We start from the raw sequence: 19,027 nt of genomic DNA on the forward strand, positions 1-19,027 counted from the left end.
AAAGCCAGGAATGCAAATGCGCAAGAGGAAACTGTTCTCGTGCTGTAAAAGCACATTCCCCCTGTCAAAAGTTGGGCAAATGTTGCTTGCACAACTAATCATAGCCCACAAAAGACGAGCGAGCTGATCTACAGACACAGAACAGGAGGGGAAATCAAACAGCACGGACTTAAAACAGCAGCTGGCAGCCCTATCCGCACAGCCCAATACGATCGCTATTTCTTCTCTCCATGTGCTAGGATCAGTCTGACCCAAGTTTCCTCATTTAACGTCACGTGGATTTTAGGAAACCTTTATGTAAATAACGACAGTGGCATCCAGCAACCACCACATCCACAGTTCATACCCCAGTGGATGTTCATACTCTGACACAGCATTTTCCCCATTTTATTTCCAAGCCTCACCAACCCTCGCTGAAGAGCAATTCCCACCCCAGTGCCTTGCCTACACCATCAGCACTCCTGTCCGAAGACCTTTGGGTCTTGGGACCCCCTCAGTTACCTCCCCTGCAATCTGGGGGTGCCCCGCATCCCCCTTCCCCAGCAGCTCCCCCTCCTACTGCTGCCCTGGGCTTCTCCTCTGCTCCCCCCACCACCACCGCAGGTACCAGCTCTCCAGGAAGCCTGCAGCAAATGCTGCCAAATGCCTCCCTCCACATTCACTTTGCCATCATCTCAGGGTCCCCGCAGGGTGCGTGCTGAGCCGTGGGCTCTACTGCCACGTTAGTGGTTGCTATGCTGAAAGTTGAAAGCTTTCATCACCAAAGCACCCTCCCAAAAATTGGTTCTCACCATAACTCAAGCTGGCTTTAGAATCAAGAAAAATATTGCAATTGATTTTCCTGGCCAGCTCTTAAATAGCAGCTGAAATGCAGGAAATACTAATTTTCAACAGCTTGTACATGCTATACCTGCCTACACCCAACACTTCTCAGGAGAGTTTCTCCCGTCACGCATTATGCGCCCAGAAGCAGCAACATAACCAATGCTGGGAAGCAGCACCCTGACGGACGGGCAACCCCCACAACACAGCATACATCCACCTCCTTCACCCGGAGCAGGACATGCCTGTCCCTTCTGCTGGGCACGATGGGCAGCAACGAGGGCCCACCTCAGGCCTCTGGGGTCCTTACTAACGTACCAAGGTGAAAGCGGGTCTGCGACTGCAGATTTTCACCTACTATCATCCCAGATTTATTTGTGGGTGAGAACTCCCCATTTCAGGATGAAGAAGTAGTTCCCAAACCTGATCTCTTCTCCATATCCCTGTGCTGCTGGTGTGGCTACCGATGGCTGGGGGATGCTACACCATGTCATGAGCCCAGGGCACACCAAGCCTGGGTGCAGGACAGCACTACCAAATGCTTGAGTTACGTCCTTTAGATCTTTAACCAATAAGTATATCCACTTTAGCAGATTAAAATGATGCTTTCTATACAAGACAGGGAAACATTTCCAGTGTCTGCTTAGATTTATTTGCAAATATGCATTTCAGCACTTTGGTGGGCTGGGATATTTTGCTTCTGGCAAGTATTTAATTTGATGGGATTGATCCAATATAAATCATATAAAAAGTACATTAAACAGAAGTCAGGTTTTTTTCTGCTGATATATACAAAAAAATACATAAATCTGGGATCTCTCTTCTTCACAGATCATTGTTGCGGTTGTATGCTCTTTTGTTCTTTTAGCTGCAATTCTCACCTGAAGTGCTGGGCTTCTTTGTGCTATACTTAACCACTTCAAAAATAATTCCATCAGAAAACAAATACATACATTTTACAAGAGGGAAAGAAATTAATATTAAAATATAGAAAATCTCAAAGATATTTCCTTTAGTGAGTGACTTTTTAGAATCAGAGCCTAAAAGCAATCTGCTAATTAACTAAAGCCGTTTTAAAACCTCTGGTTCCATATCCCGTCACATACAGCTTCAGTTATGACATTATAACAAAAAAATAATAAAAAAAAAAGCTTATTATCTTGAAAACAACTTGGGGGCATGTTGAGCTGTGCTTTGTGGTTTCCCACCTAGAAACATTTCAGATGATTTCTATGGTACAGTCAGTCATATGTAACATACCATTCAGAAATCATTTTCTGGCCCAGCCAGTCATCCAAGCAGTTGAAGCTTTGGCAAGACAAGTAAACATTTTCTTCTTTTTTGTTCAAGTTTTTTTCCCTACCCTGCTACTTTCCATGTCTGTATTTATCGATGATTGTAAGGACTTATTTTTGTCACCTTATGTTATATAGAGACCAGAACAGATAGAAACCCTGACACCTCCAAAGCTACAGAGCTTTATAACTGCATTAGAACAACTGAACAGTTACCCAGAGGTAAGACGTCTTCCAATGAGACTTACAAGAAAAGGAATTAAAAAAAAAAGACAAAACAACTTTCTTATGGTGGTGCTCCATTAAAACATGACATGAAGTTACCACCAGCATTAATTGATTTCTAAGCAAGCTATCTGATATCAATTTAAGTGGGGGAAAAAACCAAAGGAATTCAAGCAGTACCCTGTAAGTGTGCAATTAAAAAAAAGTAAAATTAAAAAATCCCTCTAATAAGCCTGACAGTAAACTTAGGAGAAAATAAAACTCAGCAAGAAACCGAAGCCTTACACGTTACTTACTTCTGGTTTTAGTTTACTTCACAAACTTGGAGAAGCCAAGTTTCTGTGCTGCTTCCCTCCAATATGAGCACCAGTAAAGCAGTATCCTTATCCAGGAATCCAAAGACACATACAACTAATACTACTAAGCCTTAACTCTTACCCCAAACCAGAGAAGTTAGAGGTTTATGAGTAGCTGAGTGAGGCTGACTTTTTGCAGCTGCAGACCTAAAAAACCGCTGGGAGTGTCATCCAGCAAGCAGCCCACAGCTGGTTTAGGTGCAAATCACTGTCTGAAGCTGATTTTCCGCAGCTGAGTGAGAATCAAGCCAAAAAACTGGCATCACCAAACAAATAATTCCAACTCTCAAATAATATAACAACTGTTTCTGGTAGAACAAATACTGGTTTTATTTGTTTCCTAAAAATTAAGAAAAATAATAATTAACTGAGGTGACTGCTTGTGTGATGGAATCTAGGCTTCTCATACAAGTAATACAGCTTTGCTAGACATATGAGTTGTAACCACCCTTTCCTCCCTTCCCCCTTACCACATGTTCATTTTTACCTTTAACTGTGCTTCTCTTCAGAGTTTTCTTCTAACTTTCTCCTTGCCTTTCCCAGGGTTGCCAAAGGATGTGGATTCTTTGGGAAATTTCCAACAGGGTGCCCCAAATGTGTTGTGTTTAGATCTGTGTCACTCTTTAGCTGCTCACAACATAAGTTCAAGTCAGTAAAGCAAAACAAAATAAAAAGGTCTGAGCACTGTGGTTGCTGTACTGTCCCAGTAACATGATTTCCTCTGAAAGGAATGCTCCATTTGCCACCAAGTCAACAGCTTTTAACCTTTCTTAGAGGAGAGGTATACCTAAATTTGAAGAGATTTTAAGAAGAAATATGTTCTCTAAGCTATTTCAGCATACAGTTTAAATTCAAATCCATGTTAAGTGCTCAAAACAGTAATAAATGTTCCTCCTTGAGGTTCATTTTTCAGACTCTCAAAAAGTTTTCCTTTTCAGAGCTATCATTGTATACAAGTTTATGGGAAGCAGTGCTCTCAAGCCCAATACTAAGAGCCAAATCCTCACCTGCAGAAACTCAGTATGTTTGACCCTTTCACTGGAGGGATGCTGATTTACTCAGGTGAGAACCCAGGTTTAAGTGTTTTATTCTATCAGCAGACTAAAGGAAAGTGAGTTGTTTGGCTGAGCCTTCATCTACAGTGCAGCAATGGTTATCAAAGCAAGGCAGATATTGGGAATTTCACTTTGCAAGACAAATATTGCACACTTGTAGTTGTAACTCAGCATAAAAACGTTCTATCAAGTTTCAACTCTGAAATTAAAAAGCACAATTATTCTTTTTCCATTGCAATAGGAAAACATGACATACTACGAAATAAGAGCAATGCGTTCTTCAGATTGCAAGCAGATTGCCCATGGATTGCAAGCAAATAGAAGAAATGGAGTCACATTGTTGTATGAAAATAAAGTCATTTCTAAACTAATGGATCAATAGAACAAGACGCACTACAAGTGCTGTGCCACAGATGTCACTTTCGCGAAAGTTCATCAGCAAAAGAGCACGATAAAAGGAAGGTATAGGCACTCGATTTCCATTTCATGTACAGCCACCTTTGCAATGTAAACATCCTGGAGAAGCTGGAATATTTGGGATCGTACATTATTCCCTTTTTTAAGCACACTCAGGGGAAGTTCCATTTGAAAATCAAGGGCACAGTTTGGTCTTCAAAGTTTTCAGGAATTTCTCCAGTTTTTCTGCTTCAGCTTGCCAGATATTAAAAGTGAAGGGTCAAATCTGCAGGTGGTGTAAATAAGCACAGCTCTGTGAGAGCTTTGAGCTTATGCTCATTTACATCACATAGAAACTGTATTTCTCGCTTCTTCTGTGAATAACTGCACATGTATATATATATATATATATGCACGAGTGTGTGGTGAATACATGTTATATAGAAAGCGAATGCTTTGATCTGTCAAAATGAAGATATAAATATAAAACAGGAGACAGAATATGGAAATCATACATTCTGCATTTACTTTGAAAACTGAAAGTTATGGGGAAAAAAACATTGTTTATGTTCAAGGAGAACCTGGTGATTTGCTTAAACAATCTAAACCCAAACCACCATCACATGAAAGATTTAACAGCTTCCTGTCATGGTTGACAGGCTCAAGCTATGACTTGCTAACTTTATATAAACAAATAATTACTAGACAGTGACAGATCCATTGTGGATTCCTACTTTCATGGTATAGACCCTGGTGCAGGAAAGCACTCGAAACTGTTAACTTTAAGCAACTGAATAGTCCTAGGGAGTTTGGTGAGCTCACTCACCTGCTTAAAATTAGCCATATATTTAATTTGAGACGTGCAGTTTAACTCCGTTGTTAACCAGCAAAGCACTTCAACCTGTGCATAAAGCAGCTGCTTTCTGTAGGGCTTACACACATGCTCAAATACTTTTCTGAGAGAGGACTGTGTGGTTTGATTCTTTAAGAGCCTGATCATCTTAGATGTAATCCTGCAGAGCATTCAAACAGGCAAGTCACATTCTGACCATAAGAATCCGTGAGATCCAACGTTGTGAGTTAAACCACACTTCCAAACTTTACAGTACGTGGCAAGACTAAGCCAGGAGAAGAACACTGAATATGGAGAATGTTAAAGTTAATCCCCCAAATATACTGTATTCACAATTTATTCCACCAATGCAGTTCAGTTTAAATTATTCAGTACAGTGGTTTAGACTATAATACGAAAATGATCTAATATGTTTTGTGAAAGCAGTGATGCCTCAGTAAAGGAGGGTTTCAACCTCCTGCTCTGAGCTTTGCTGAAGCAAATAAATAGCCTGCTTTGTGGGGAAATGGCAAGGGAGCAGCTCAGACAACCTCTGACAAGCTTTTTTGCTACAACATTGATGCAGAGCCAGTAGCAGCGGCTCCGCTGCCATGCACCGCCAGCTCGCCCCGGCCCTTCGCCATCCAGAAGGGAGGATGTGGCTGGGCAATTGCCTCGTGCTGCCGAGGTGGCCGAGCGAGCTGCTCGCCCTCCTGTGCTCTGGGGGATGCTCAGCACCGGGGGCGATGGCCGCCTCACGCTGGTACTGCTGGGGAGGGAGGACCCGCTCCAGCCAAGCCCTACCTTGCAGATTGCACCCTGGTAGCTACACGAGCATCTCCTTGCACCTCTGCTGGAGCATGTTCCTCTGCAGCCGCCTAAATCTTAACCTGGTAATAAAAATGACAGATCTTTTCCAATGCAAATAGTTGCGCACGTTCTCCTAAGTGCCTTTACAGATACCTAGGTGTGCATAGGTTTTTTGTGCAGCTGTTTCTGCCACAACTAATTAGTGTATTCATGGAAGGTGGGAGAAAATAAGGGGAAGAAATGTCTATTTTTTCCTGTGGCCAGGGGTTTGTTAAGATAATGATAAGGAAAAGTACGATGAAAGAAGAAAGAAAAATATCCCAAGCTTGTGTGGGCCAAGTCTCTAAACACGATAAATCTAGTCAGCTGACCAGAGCATTATTCATTTTTAATTAGTTTGAAGCAAATAGTGCAATTTGTGCCAAGCTGCAAAATTGCACTGTCTTCACAAGGAACCAGCTTGACAACAGAGACAAATTAATCCCTGCAAGAGTACTCCTTCTGTAAGCTCACCATCAATATTCCTCATTTAAAAAGTAGTATGCTGAGCATGCTCTTCCATTAGGCTGTTTTAGTATCACAGTTTGACTTTTCTTCCCAACTGCTTAAACTAGAAATGTAAAAATTTGGGGACTTCTATCATCCCATAAATATACCTGTTGCATAATTATGCAAATCAAATTAGGGGCAGTCAATGGAATGTTTATTTATCCCAAAACCTGACCCAGATTGCCTGCTGACTTTCTTGGGATGTGAATGCATTTTTACCTCTGTTCAAACATAATTTTTGACCTTCATGTAGGCAGTGATTTTGCTGCACCAAGATCTACAGCCTTTTCCAAATAGCAGTGTTCTAACAAAGTGAAGAAATCCAGCTACAAAGGGAAATTACAACCTAGCTATAGGCTTACATTTGAGAAGACTAAGTCATCCCAATTCTGAAAGATAGTGATGGTCCATTAGCAACAGTGGGCAGGGGAGGGCCGGATCAGTTATCTTGGGCATTCAAACTACTACTTGGGAAGGAAACAATGTGGTTTGGTTTTGGTTTGATTTTTTTGTCATATGAAATTGCACTGGTAATATTTGCAGAACGAGACATTAAATTTGCTATTCGTGTTGCTCTATCTTTGTCCTCTCTTTGTGTTTCACAGACAAAAAAAAAAAGCATTTTACAGCCATTTCTACCAAGATTATAGAAATGGCCATTAAAATGTTTCTCTTTACAAAATCAATGGAAAAATAGCAGAGCTGTGCTTATAGTCATGAGCTTAGCCTTGTCATTCAGGGATATGACTTCAACAGAGCGTGTTGCATCTATTATGCAGCAAATTCCTTGAAATCTTAAAGAAAGAGATGGCACCAGAGGGCACAGTCACTGCAACACCATTAACTCCTGCCCATTAAAGCTCTTCCTTGTCTCACTCCTTTCAGCATTGGTTCCTCCCCGTTTTCAGTCGTGTACACAAGATACAAAAAAGAGCTGATCAGTTTTTCTTAAAAGCTTTCTCCTTAACCTAAACCCTTTTGTTTATCAAAGCATTTATATATATAATATATATGTCATATATATAATATATATATAATATCTATTATATATATATAACAAAACAGAGAAGGTTAAATAAAAGAGCCACACAGCGCAGCAGACACGTAAAAACCCAATTCAATAATCCTGTGCTTAAACTTAGAAACTGTGTGGAAGTTTAAAACCTTGTTAGAAGGAAAAAGTTCTCTTTTTTTGTTTGCTTGTTTGTTGGATTTTAGTTACAATTCATGTTTAACACATTTGTTACTACTATGCTAATACCAGCTGTTAAATTCTCCGAGTGAATTGCCATCTTGACTATAAAATAGGGTTCTGGGGAAAGGAGAGATCTGAGCATGGTGAACTTTTCTATCAAGAAACAGATAATGTTTTTGCTCTTAAAAAACAACAACAAAAAAGAACAGTAAGGGAATAAGTGTTGAAATCCACGGGAAAAAAATGTACGGCCCTCAGTCCCAGTAACTGGTCTTCTTTGGCACTTGAGAACGATCACAAGTAGTTTGCCTTTTTATTCATATAGAACAAAATTTACAAAGTCATTCATACATTTTTGTTTGTTTTTTGTTTTGTTTTTTACTGACTTCGAAAATTGGGAATATTCAAAATACACTTTTACCCCACTTCATTCTTTCATTATTTACAGGTATATACAAGAAAAATGTAGGAGTCTGTTTTGTTTTTTTTTTTTTTTGTTCCTTTTAAATTTTGTATTAAAAAGCTCTGCTGGTTGTTTTACTGTTTGTTTTCATCATATGGATGTTCCATGCGAGGGCTCCATTGCTTCTGGAATGACTCCCCCTGGCACAGACTGAAATGACATTGGGATCGGGGTTTTCACGGGACTCTGACGAAATAGTCCTCCATTCGGCGACCTGTGTTTACACTGTATGGAGGGCATGGTGGCTGAGCTGCTCAGGGGCAGCGGCAGGTTGCTGCCAGAGGCAGCTGTGAGTGTCCTGCTGGCACCATGAGTTGTCTGTTCTGGTAAAAAGGTGGTGACAGAAAGTTGCGTGTTCTGGTATTCGCGTACCGGCTCCAGGGTCTGAGCTGGCTGCATGCCACCAATCTCCAAGGCTGAGATTTCAATGGACGCTGGAGAGATTTGCTTGTGGGCTATGTCTTCATCAATTAAACTGTTCATGCGTCTATGGACCTGCTCCAGGTTCACTTCTTTGTCCTAGTGAGGAAGAAACCAGAACAATCAGTCCAAACACAATCTCTAATCCTGTCTGGCCCCCCTCCACTTCCTCTGTGTGACAGGAGTTGCTGTTCACTCATTACATTGCTTCGATTTCATCTGTGCCTACGCAAAACCTTGAGGTCTGCCCAACGTCTCCAGCTGATAAACACATGCTGAAGAAGACACCACCTCAACCTCAGCCTGCAAAAGCCCGTGATGTTGTCAATCCCGTCCTCCTTGGAGGTGAACAGATGGCTCTGGTTCACTTAACAGGAGCTGGCACCAGGGACCAGCACATCCCACAAGCCCTTAGCTCACCTTGCACAAGCCCAGAAAAAAAGCACATGGCAGGCAACAAGCGAGTTGGGACTCCAGATTCCAGCAAGCAGCTCGCCACCTTGTAACCACAAGACAGCTCACCACGGTCTCACCTAGCTGCAGTGCATTTTCTAAGGAACATGTCAGTAAAACACTGTGCACAGCCTAGCTGACTCCAGGGTAGTTGCTTCATGTGCCAAAATCTACTGGCCAGTGGTTGTGATGGTGAAGAAGTCTTCCCTTCCCAGCAGGAAGCTCTGGGTCACCTATGTGGCACAGACCATAGGCCTACTGGAACAGAGGTTCCAGAGAAAGACCTACACTGGGAGCCCTGGGGAGGGGACCACTCATTTGTGTTTTGAACAGTTGTGTGACCAACTATAAGCTGCCTGTCATCTAGACACATCATCTGGTAAAAGTCTGTCTGTGGTCAGAGCTTGGGAAAGTAACGCTGGTCTTCAGAAATGCATCACCATCTTCTGAGAACGTGTTGCCTAAGGCTGCCGGAGCGGTCTCTTCACAGAACTTTTGGGACCATTTACTCAACGTATTTTAGCTTTCATGAGGAAATATGGCAAAAGTAGTTGTCTTTAAAACCTGAATCAGCAAAGACCTGCAATGGGCTGTTTATCACCTCAGCACAGCATTCAGGATGCTCAGGTTGGAAAGACTGGCAGGGTAGAGTCAACCACCTGGGATGCTGCATGACTGAATTTTAATAGCTAGCATTGTAATGCCAGTAAAAAGATATTATATTATATCATTTCTGTATATTTCATAAAGCAAAGATATGATCCGCAGTTGTAGTTATTTGATGCAAGTGTAACATACAGCAGACTAGTAGCAAAGCACCTATAAAAGCCCACCAATTCTGGAACTGGAGAAATTCCCTGGTCTGACAGAAACCTGTAATTACACTAGGCAGCCAGCAAGATTCCAGCCTAAGAAGTAGGCTCAAACTTTTGTGTTCCAGTAATTCCTGATTGCCCACAGATCAACATGTGCTTAAATGTTGGTTAAACCCAACACCAGCAGTTTTACAGCTGTTCTGATTCATGCCAAAAACTAGGCTCTGGGAACAGAGAAGTATAAGGTGCCACTGCCACCCACTCCTCATGGTATTTTGCCACTGGTGTTCAGGTGGAGCACAGAGAATTACAATATTATTCCAGTGGTACGCAGTGCTATGCAACTTTGCTTTCACCTGTAAATTGACAAGTCAACTCCAAAGCCCTTGATTCCAGTCAATGTCAACTACAGATTTGATTCTAACCTTGTGATTTAACACCACTTCTACATTACTCAAGAACTGTTGGATTTGCTGATCTCTATGTGGATTTGGAAATGAATTAGTGCTACATGATGATGAACTCAAACCTGTGTCCTTAGCTTAGGCTAAATCCATATTGATTTCAACTGGAGTACAATTGTTCAGCAATTAAAGGGCTGAGCTGCATGTTGTACCTCCTCTGCTAATCAGTAGAAAATTAATTCCTATTTCATTTACATCACAAATCCACCAAAATCCCAATGGAGCTCCCAGAAACCTGGGGGATATCATCTTCCTCACCAAAGAAACAGTTTTTTTGAAAATACTGCTTTTTTAGTGAAATCCTCTAATCAGATAATTTTGAGTTAGAGGAAATCAATGGGCAATAAATAAAACCTCAAACTTTTGTGGCAGAAAGAGACCACACAATACTTGACCAGATAAACCCTGCAGCTGCATTAAGTCCTTCTTGCCAACAGCTGTACCTGACCCGTCAGGCTTTTCATTAAGTTAGATGATAACACAGAGGTTCTTTCATAAACTCTGTAACTAGGTAAATTAAGGATTTGTGGTACAATGGCCAGAGGGTTACGTGGATTTAATTCATAATTTTATTTATTTCTATTTCTTGAAGTACAATTGTGGACTGGGAGCAAGTGTGATGTATCCTTACATTATCCCCTGTTGGGAGTAAGGGCTTGACCTCTATGGGCAGGTTGCTTTTGCACAGATGTCTGGCCGCCTACTGCTGTGTTTTTGTCAGCTGTCTGCCAGTGAAAGCTTGCTGCAAAGTTCTGCTTATCCACAAACTTTATCTGTGTCTAAGGAAGCTAACTCCCAGAAGCCCTTTAGATAATGCTTCTTTAGGTACCCCGCACTATTTCTTTTCTTAAAAATGCTGCTAGCTTTGATTTAGACACCGAGGTTGGCATTCCAGTTTCCTGGGACCCATGTTCTTGCTAAGCCCCTACTACAAAATAAGAAAAAAGTAGAGAACTCAGGTTAGAACTGAGCAAATACTAGAACAAATTTTCCTAAATAAGACTTTGGAGAAATGTTTATGACTCGTTTGCATTTTTCTGAGCTTTTGCCAAATGCTAATGCCTTCTTCAGATCATTTCAGGTGAAAATATACATCGAAATTGTATTTGTATTTTTTGATTGCAAGCACATTCTCAGTGCATTCCATCCTGCTTTGCTACAGGAACAAATACAATGTGGCTGAGATAACTAGCCAAGCCAGAGGGAAAGGTAGAGTTTCAATATTTGCAACATGCAGTCATTAACTGTTTGCAGAGGAAAAACACATTTGTGAATGAAGTGTGCTCTTCATTTGGAGCATCCGTGCACAATAGGTCATAAAATTCAAAGGATGAATTAATCCCGGTTATATATTTAGCTTAGCTCTTTTAAGATGTAAACATGAAGAGCCACAGATGGGATGCTCTTAATAGCCATCTCCTGCTTCAGACCAGAGGGGTTATTAAGGACCACCTTGTTTGGAATGTTTCCCTCTGTTGGCCTGACAGGATTGCCCTCTTTTCTTCTATTATGCACAGTCCAGCCCTGGGACAGCACTCCTCAAGAAAATGGTGGATTTGCAGTTGCTTAGGTTTCACAATATAACCTTATGTTTCACTGTGCTAAAGTTTTTATTATCAAGAAAAAGAAAACCATAATTCCTGCACACAGACGTCACATTTTATCTACAACAGAACACTTTATGAAGTTAGCAGAGAAGTAAATGCTTGGGATTCTTTTCAGAGGTAGGGGTGGGGAATTCATTTGCCTACTTCTTTCTTCAGCATTAAGGACAACTTTCTGGCCTTATTAAGATCAGAGAAAACTTTTTAAAGGCTTCCAAGAACCCAGAAGTTCATGTTATTCCTTCTTTTTGTTGTTAAAATAAACTGTTTGTAAAGGTTAAGGAAAACAAGTCTGTCTCTGAGGAATAATAAAACCACATTTTTAAAGGTTCTTCCCTTTGTCTTATTAGATGAAGCGCAGCTAAATAACAAAATGTCAAGCTTTGTATGAAACTATCTAATGCTGAAAGAATGATTTTTCAAATGCTTTAAAAAAAACCTAAGATAAATATTAGAAACCCTTGAAAAGATTAGTCTGTTGTTACATACTAGAAGATTGCCTTGAATCCCAAGATTTCCAGAACTGAAGGTTTTGGGATAGCTTTATTTGACAAGCCAAGTTTTCAGAATTCGTAAATTCTGTAAATCTCGTCTTTCTTTTCCTTTATTGTTCTCCTGGAAAATTCAGTAACAAAGCATATGTTACTGAAAAGTAACAAGGTAAATGGAAAAAGGGTTAAATGGTAATAAAGCCAGAAAAACAAATCATAAAAGTTATGATGTTTTGCTCCCTTGTTTGTTCACTGTTCTCCTTTGGTTTTAGTTCTATAATTCTCATTAAATATGAGCCATTTGTTATAATTTTAAGCACTTAGGTTGCATTTTTTTAATTTCCTGAGGCTTTTTCACCTGAATTGTGAAATGGTAATGTAGCATTGCAAAAGATTTTTAAGCTTTCCAATGCCGTAACTGTTCTCTATTTTTGCATTCCTCTATGAAAAAAATTAACGAATTAAAATTAATAAATTACTAGAAATTAATAAATTGAAGCTTGGAGCTAGGGCATGGCAGAACCACCAGACCTTGCTGCTGGAAGGAAAAACCAGGAGCCATAGTGGAGGCTGGTGTGCTGGTTTTCCAGCACAGACTTCCCTTACCCAAAGGAAAGCCCCTCGGGGGAAGCCTCACTGCTTCTCTTCACAAAGGTTTCTGGCTTCAGCTTCAATTAGCTCCAGTTAGGTCTCTTCAGAGCTGAATGAATGAGCTCCAAACTTAATACTTCAGTGTCTGTGACACAAAGGCTTCTTCTCTTTCTCTTTTGTACTTAATATGTAAAACTTAGTTAATGTTATAAATATGTCATATCTCAGATGTTTCCTGCCAATTCAACTTCACTTTTCCTATATAGCTACATTGGATAAATGTATACATTTGTGTTGCCAGAAGGAGATAAAATATTTTTCCTTTGCTACCTTCATAATTCTATTTTCACTATTAATGTTGTACTCCAAATAGATCAGTTGAGGAAATTAATCAGTGAAGGGAAGAAAAAATATCACGTGTAAGGAAAATTAATTATAAACACAGGCTTATCCTCCTCAAGCCTAAGGAAAACAGCTAACCGAACATTGCTTCTGCTCAGGAAATTATCTAATTCATAAATACCAATTTAAATGTCATTCTTCCCCAATGAGTTTGAGTTCTGGAAGGGCAAATGAAGGGCATGTTTCTGATACGTCCCAAGCACTTAATCATGAGTGACAGGTTCAATGGCCTATCACCAACAGCAGGAGAACACCATGGCAATTGTTGGTGTGGCTTTGAAGGATGCTCACCAGAATTATCTGGGAACTACTAATCCTGCACAACCGCACCTGGATGAAACTACAGCTCCTTTCAGGACTAACCAAGTTTGGCCTTATCGTGGGGAAAGAAATTATGGCAAGATATAAATGCAGACAGGATGATTTACAGAGTAATCATTTTTTTTTTTCTAGCTTATTTTCTGCAGCTTTTGACAGTGGGCTCTAATAAAAACCTGTGGGAAGTCAGATTGAAAGAATATGAAACTACTTGGGAGGTTTGGAGTCAGTTAACATTATCAAATATGAGAGACATCTCACTGAGTGTTGGAAAGGAGCTTCTGGCTGATGTTTTCAAGAAATTGCCTAGATCACTCTAAACAATTAATTCAAGGCGATACTGTTCAGCTGCCAGGATTGTAACGGTTGGGATTTTCCACAGGGAAGATTTCTGAGAAAAATATTTTTATTAAAGACACTAATGTGGCCTCTTGTTCTTACTCGTGATTTCTCTGATCTTATCACAAAGTTCAAGAGAAACCACTTGAAGAGATAAAAATGTTGCAAGCTGATTAAGCAGTTTCAGTAAGGCCAAAAAGGGAGACAAATGTCCAAAAAGGAAGGCCAAATATCTGCAGAAATTTGATGCTAAAACTACACCAAAACTGTGATAAGTTGCATCTGCATCCCACACATGCAAATAAAACCACACTAGGCTAGAGGAGAAGATAAAGACTGATGGTCCTGACCCTAAATATCAAGCACTAAAAATTCAGAAACTTAGCCAATATGGGCAGACAGGCACATACACCAAGGCACTATCATGAATGCGTCAATACCTCCCGGTCAGATGCTGATAACTGTGCCAAGTATTAAAAGCCTGTTAATGCAGCTCTTACTAAGCATCAGGAGATATGCAGAAAATAATGCTTTTAAAGTACTATAGTCTCAATCATCAATCATGATGCTTTTCTGCTTTGTTTGTTTGTTTGTTTCTGTCTTGGGTGACAATATGAAGGATTATCTTGTGGTGAGAGAATGAAACCAACACGTAAAAGTTAGTATTACATTTTCATTCTGTGAAAGAACTATTTAAAAGAATAAAGACAATTTGTGATTAGGACTGGGGTTCAAAATTTGAGTCAAGCCCCAGCCTCAGACACACATTTCTTCTTCTGACCTTGAAGAGCTTACATGCCAGTCCCTCTACCAACCGTATAAAACACCTCTTAACCCATACACATATGTTAAAAAATAGAAGTATCAGTGGTAATGAGACACAGATGATGGAAGGCACACATGTACCCAGCTAGGCAGAAAGGAAGTCTCTGAGGTGCTTGCATGCACAGACAGACATACTACATAACTGAAAAACAAAGCAGAGAGACAAAACTGAAACAGCTAAGTTTCCATGCTCAGGTACCCACAGGCTACTTTCTTCTTAGCTCAGCGTCAAAACCCACAGCTCCACCCAGCTGCCAGCTTCTGCCCATGGGGTTTCAGACATCATGGACTCAAATATTTAGCTTGTTAAGGAGAAATGAAGAAACAGCAGCTCTGCATATGTACTTTTGTTTAAGATTATTTTGAAATTCTGTATTCACCCAGGGTCATTACCATTACTTTCAGCTACAGCTACTGCATAGATAAAGCTGAAATTTTAATTTATTCCAGGAGACTCTGACAGAGTGGCAAAACCAGACATAATTGGCTTGCTTGAGAAGAAAAAGCAATGATGATATATGTAATAGATGTGCTGCAAAACAATGACAACACAGTATGGTATTATATTAATACAAATAACCCCTTTTTAATACGACTCAGTTTGCCACACTCATTATTCTAGAGATTCCACAGTTGACAATGCAGTGAAATGCAGACAGACGTGTAAACAGATGCAGTGATGATATATGTTTGCTGTCATTAATTTAACACAGGCAACTGACCTAGTCAAATAGCACTTAATGTTACATAAAATTTGCTGAGTGGTTTCTGAGTGTACTCTGCTAGATGCCAGTTTGACCGTAACAGTATCTTATTAGAAATAAGTACAGATGCACCTCGAGAATCTACTTGAAAGCTACTTTTATAAATAGGCCCAACTCTGCAATCAAGCTTCTGCTCTCATAAGTGGAAACTGTACCATGTATTTTAAATTAGCAATTAACTAAGCTATCATCCATAAAACAGCTGTTAGGAGAATGCATTGAGACTGACATCAGTTGAGGTCCAGTTGAGCACTGTTATCCAATTGAAAGGATAAAATAAATGAAAGAAGCTCGCAATATATTAATTTCATTCAATGTGTAATCATCTTCAAAGAAACAAAACTTCATAAAAAATTATGTACAAGAGGCCACCTTATTCACTAGGAGATGCTCTCCTTCACCAGAGAGCAGAGATTCCTTTATGAAGAGACAGTAATATTCTTTTCCCTTTTAAGTAAACCTGAAAAAAAAGTGAGAAAGAACAGAATACTGCAAAGATGATGTTAATGTGATAGAAAATTGTTTCAAATACATTGCCAATGTTTATTCCCACCTACCCCCAGCCAGAAAATACCTATAATTGGTGAAAGTAAGAAACTATTACCAAAACCCTAGAGACCAATGAAGTAACAGTGACTTGATACAGAATTGCTACAAGTAGCAAGGAGCTTCAGGAAGCAGTCCGTATCTTCCCACACTCACATTGCTCCCCTTACCCAGGTTAGATTTATCCAACCTGGAATCACATCTAGCCAGGGATCTAATTCTTAAGATGGCTTAACTGTCCCATGCTTTGAGCCTGTGAGCCTTGTCCAGAAATGCACCAGACGATAAGTTCCCCACCAGGCTGTTGAAGCTGACGATGCACACCAATTTAAACCAGCTGAACATCTGTCTGTGTTTTATTTTTTCTCTTCAACTGCATCCACATGCTATGGCACTGTGTGAATAAATGCGCAGGGCACAGTACCAATGGGACAAGCATTGCACATCAGGTGCCTGCAGGTAGCCCCACAGTCTCTTGCAGTGGGCTGCTCCCACTTTCATCACAATCCATTAACTAAATGCAATCACAGAGAAACACTGGCTAGTCCTTACAACCAACAGCAGACTCAAACTCGCAAGCTGAGAGGCTGTGATAGCATCCTCATTTGTTATTCAGTACGAAAGGGGACATTCAGCCTCATGCTGAGGTATTCAAGCTTTAAAATCCTTACCAACCTTGGTTCACAAGCATTAGAAGCTGGTAACTCAACTACAAAGAAAATGAATGACTGGTTCACATTATACAGATGTTTCCACAGTGTTCATGAGCTTAAAAATAAACAGGACAGTAAGAGAATGCCAAGAAACATTTTTCAACACAAGCAGCAAAATGCAGTACTGAATGAGTGCTGGTTGATGAGCATGCCAATGTCTCTGCAAAGGAACTCTTTTTAGGAGAAAGGAGAATTTGCACATGGAGAAACCTTTACTGTGCACACACTGCATATATTGTAGTTACAGGCACTTCTAACAACACAAAGGTTAGGTTCAAGGGAAGTTCCAGGAAGAGGTAAAGATGAGGAGAAAACTAGCAAGGATTCATCTGTACAGGCATTTGCAACAACAAACCAATTATCTGTGTGTTTATTATAAATTCTCACCATGCTTCTGAGGCCCAACCTCACATCATTGGCCATCTCCAGATAGAAAGGGAAAGGAAGACATGGAGAGAAAAAAAAGGATCAAGATAGTGAGGCTAAAAATGTAATTAATATTTCACTCTTTTTAGCAAACATATTATTACTTCTTATACTTCTGGTTTGAAATAGCAAATTCTAGCCACCGCAACCAAAGAGGATGGCCCTGAAGAGGGTGGTGTTTTCAAAATTCAACTACATCTAAAATGACCCTGTGAAGTGACATATTATTCTTTTATGAAGTAAAGATTAAATTCATGAAGGTTCTGTTCCAAAACTCACTAAAAATTCATGGATTCTTTACATTGCTCTACACAGCTTTTAAATCCTAAATTATTATCTAATCCATAAGGGATGTAATTTTTCACTCTACTGAGCCCAAAGCAAAGAAATGCCACCCTTTAACAGTCTGATTTACTCTACTGGAGCATCAGCCATAACAGACTGCTCTATCATCATCCTTCTTCACCATTCCAGCCTAGTCAAATCCAAATCTCAAAAGTTCCCATTTTTTCCTATTATGCCAGGAATACAAGAGCGAGTTGGCACAGGAGACACTTGGAGTTGCTTCTACAATCTGTGTGATGCCCAGCAATAGTTGTCTTGCAAAGCCTCTTCTCTCCACTCCAGCTATGAGAAAGCCTTAGAAAACTCTTACTCCTGACTATTAGCCAGAAATGTTTTAATTAAAAAATGAATTTTGAAAAGGTTTCTGCACCCCCGTTCAGGGTTATATTTTGGAAAATGCCCAAGTTCCTATTTCAACATGAGAAAAGACATGGCCAGCCAAATCATTAAAATAGCTCAGCATAATAAAAATCTGGCCACCAGTTTCCCAAAAGAGAAATCTTAGATGCTGAATACTTCTGAAGAAATAGTAGTTCTAATGTTGAGTAAGTCCAAGTAGGTCTTTTCTATATATGTGCCTATAAATAAGGTTCTGAACTTAAGGAAAATCATAACCAAACCATCAATTTTTTTTTTCCTATGTATTTTCCACAATATTAGCACCTGTGATTCCTTAATATTTTGCTGATATTGAGCACAGGTTATTTCAGGTATTATAAAATTATTTTAATTAAATGGATAAATAGATTTATAAATTGCTTGTTAATATTATTGTACGGTAAGTTCAATCTTCAGCAAATCACTTTAATGCACACATAACTTCCAATTTATGGTTTATACATGTTGGTTTCAAAGCAACTCAAGTTTGATCCTACACCAGTAAAATGAATGGAAATGTTTTGGTGATCTGGGTGAGATCAGGATCAAACTCTTATTTAATTTTATGTACATGTTTAAATGCTTAGTTGGATCAAGGTCTAAGGCATTTTTACAAACCACAAAATTGTAAAAAAAATATTGAGAAAACAGTCACATTTTATGGTTTTTATTTTAAACTTTTACTGATTTTGTTATTACTGAACATTCAACCCCCCCTCAGAAAGTCAACTTTAAAATACCACTGCAGGCTGAGATAAAATATACAAACATTAGCTCTGTAAACATTGTGTGAAGAATCTAAAAGAATCTCATGCATTAAGGCTCCAATTCAGTAAAACACATAAGCTCATGCCAAGCACATGAGCAGCCACAGAAGTTCTCTGGGATAGGTGATGTAATCCAACTTAAGCAAGTACTTAATTCATTACCAAACTTGAACTTTAAACAGGTTGTTTCTTCCTGACTTCCCTGCATGGCAACATTCATTTTTTAAGCTTATTTCTGTTCAGTATCCCCCCCCCCCGCCCCCGAGGTTCATGCCAAGTAAATCCAGATTATATCCCTAAGAATCCTATTAGCAGGGTTTTCTTATATGACTGAGACAAAAATTAAGCCAAACACAAAAATCCCTTCC

General features: G+C 39.7%; 1 protein-coding gene across 6 annotated transcripts in view; it reads right to left on the minus strand.

The window, feature by feature from the left end:
* Nucleotides 1-4,652: 4,652 nt before the first annotated feature.
* The window catches only part of GRID1 (glutamate ionotropic receptor delta type subunit 1), a 561,238-nt gene continuing 546,863 nt past the window's right edge, over nt 4,653-19,027 (minus strand). For 4 of the 6 annotated variants that reach the window (XM_069796078.1, XM_069796076.1, XM_069796081.1 and 1 more), the window contains 2 exons: nt 17,131-17,166; nt 4,653-8,517 (listed from right to left, as the gene is read on the minus strand). In XM_069796078.1, coding sequence (XP_069652179.1) covers nt 8,089-8,517; nt 17,131-17,166 — 465 coding nt within the window. In that variant the 3' untranslated portion in view covers nt 4,653-8,088. The remainder of the gene's footprint in view (nt 8,518-17,130; nt 17,167-19,027) is intronic. The other 2 variants (XM_069796080.1, XM_069796077.1) reach the window with 2 other exon arrangements.

Source organism: Haliaeetus albicilla, chromosome 11 (assembly GCF_947461875.1).
Source record: "Haliaeetus albicilla chromosome 11, bHalAlb1.1, whole genome shotgun sequence".
Classification (NCBI taxonomy): domain Eukaryota; kingdom Metazoa; phylum Chordata; class Aves; order Accipitriformes; family Accipitridae; genus Haliaeetus; species Haliaeetus albicilla.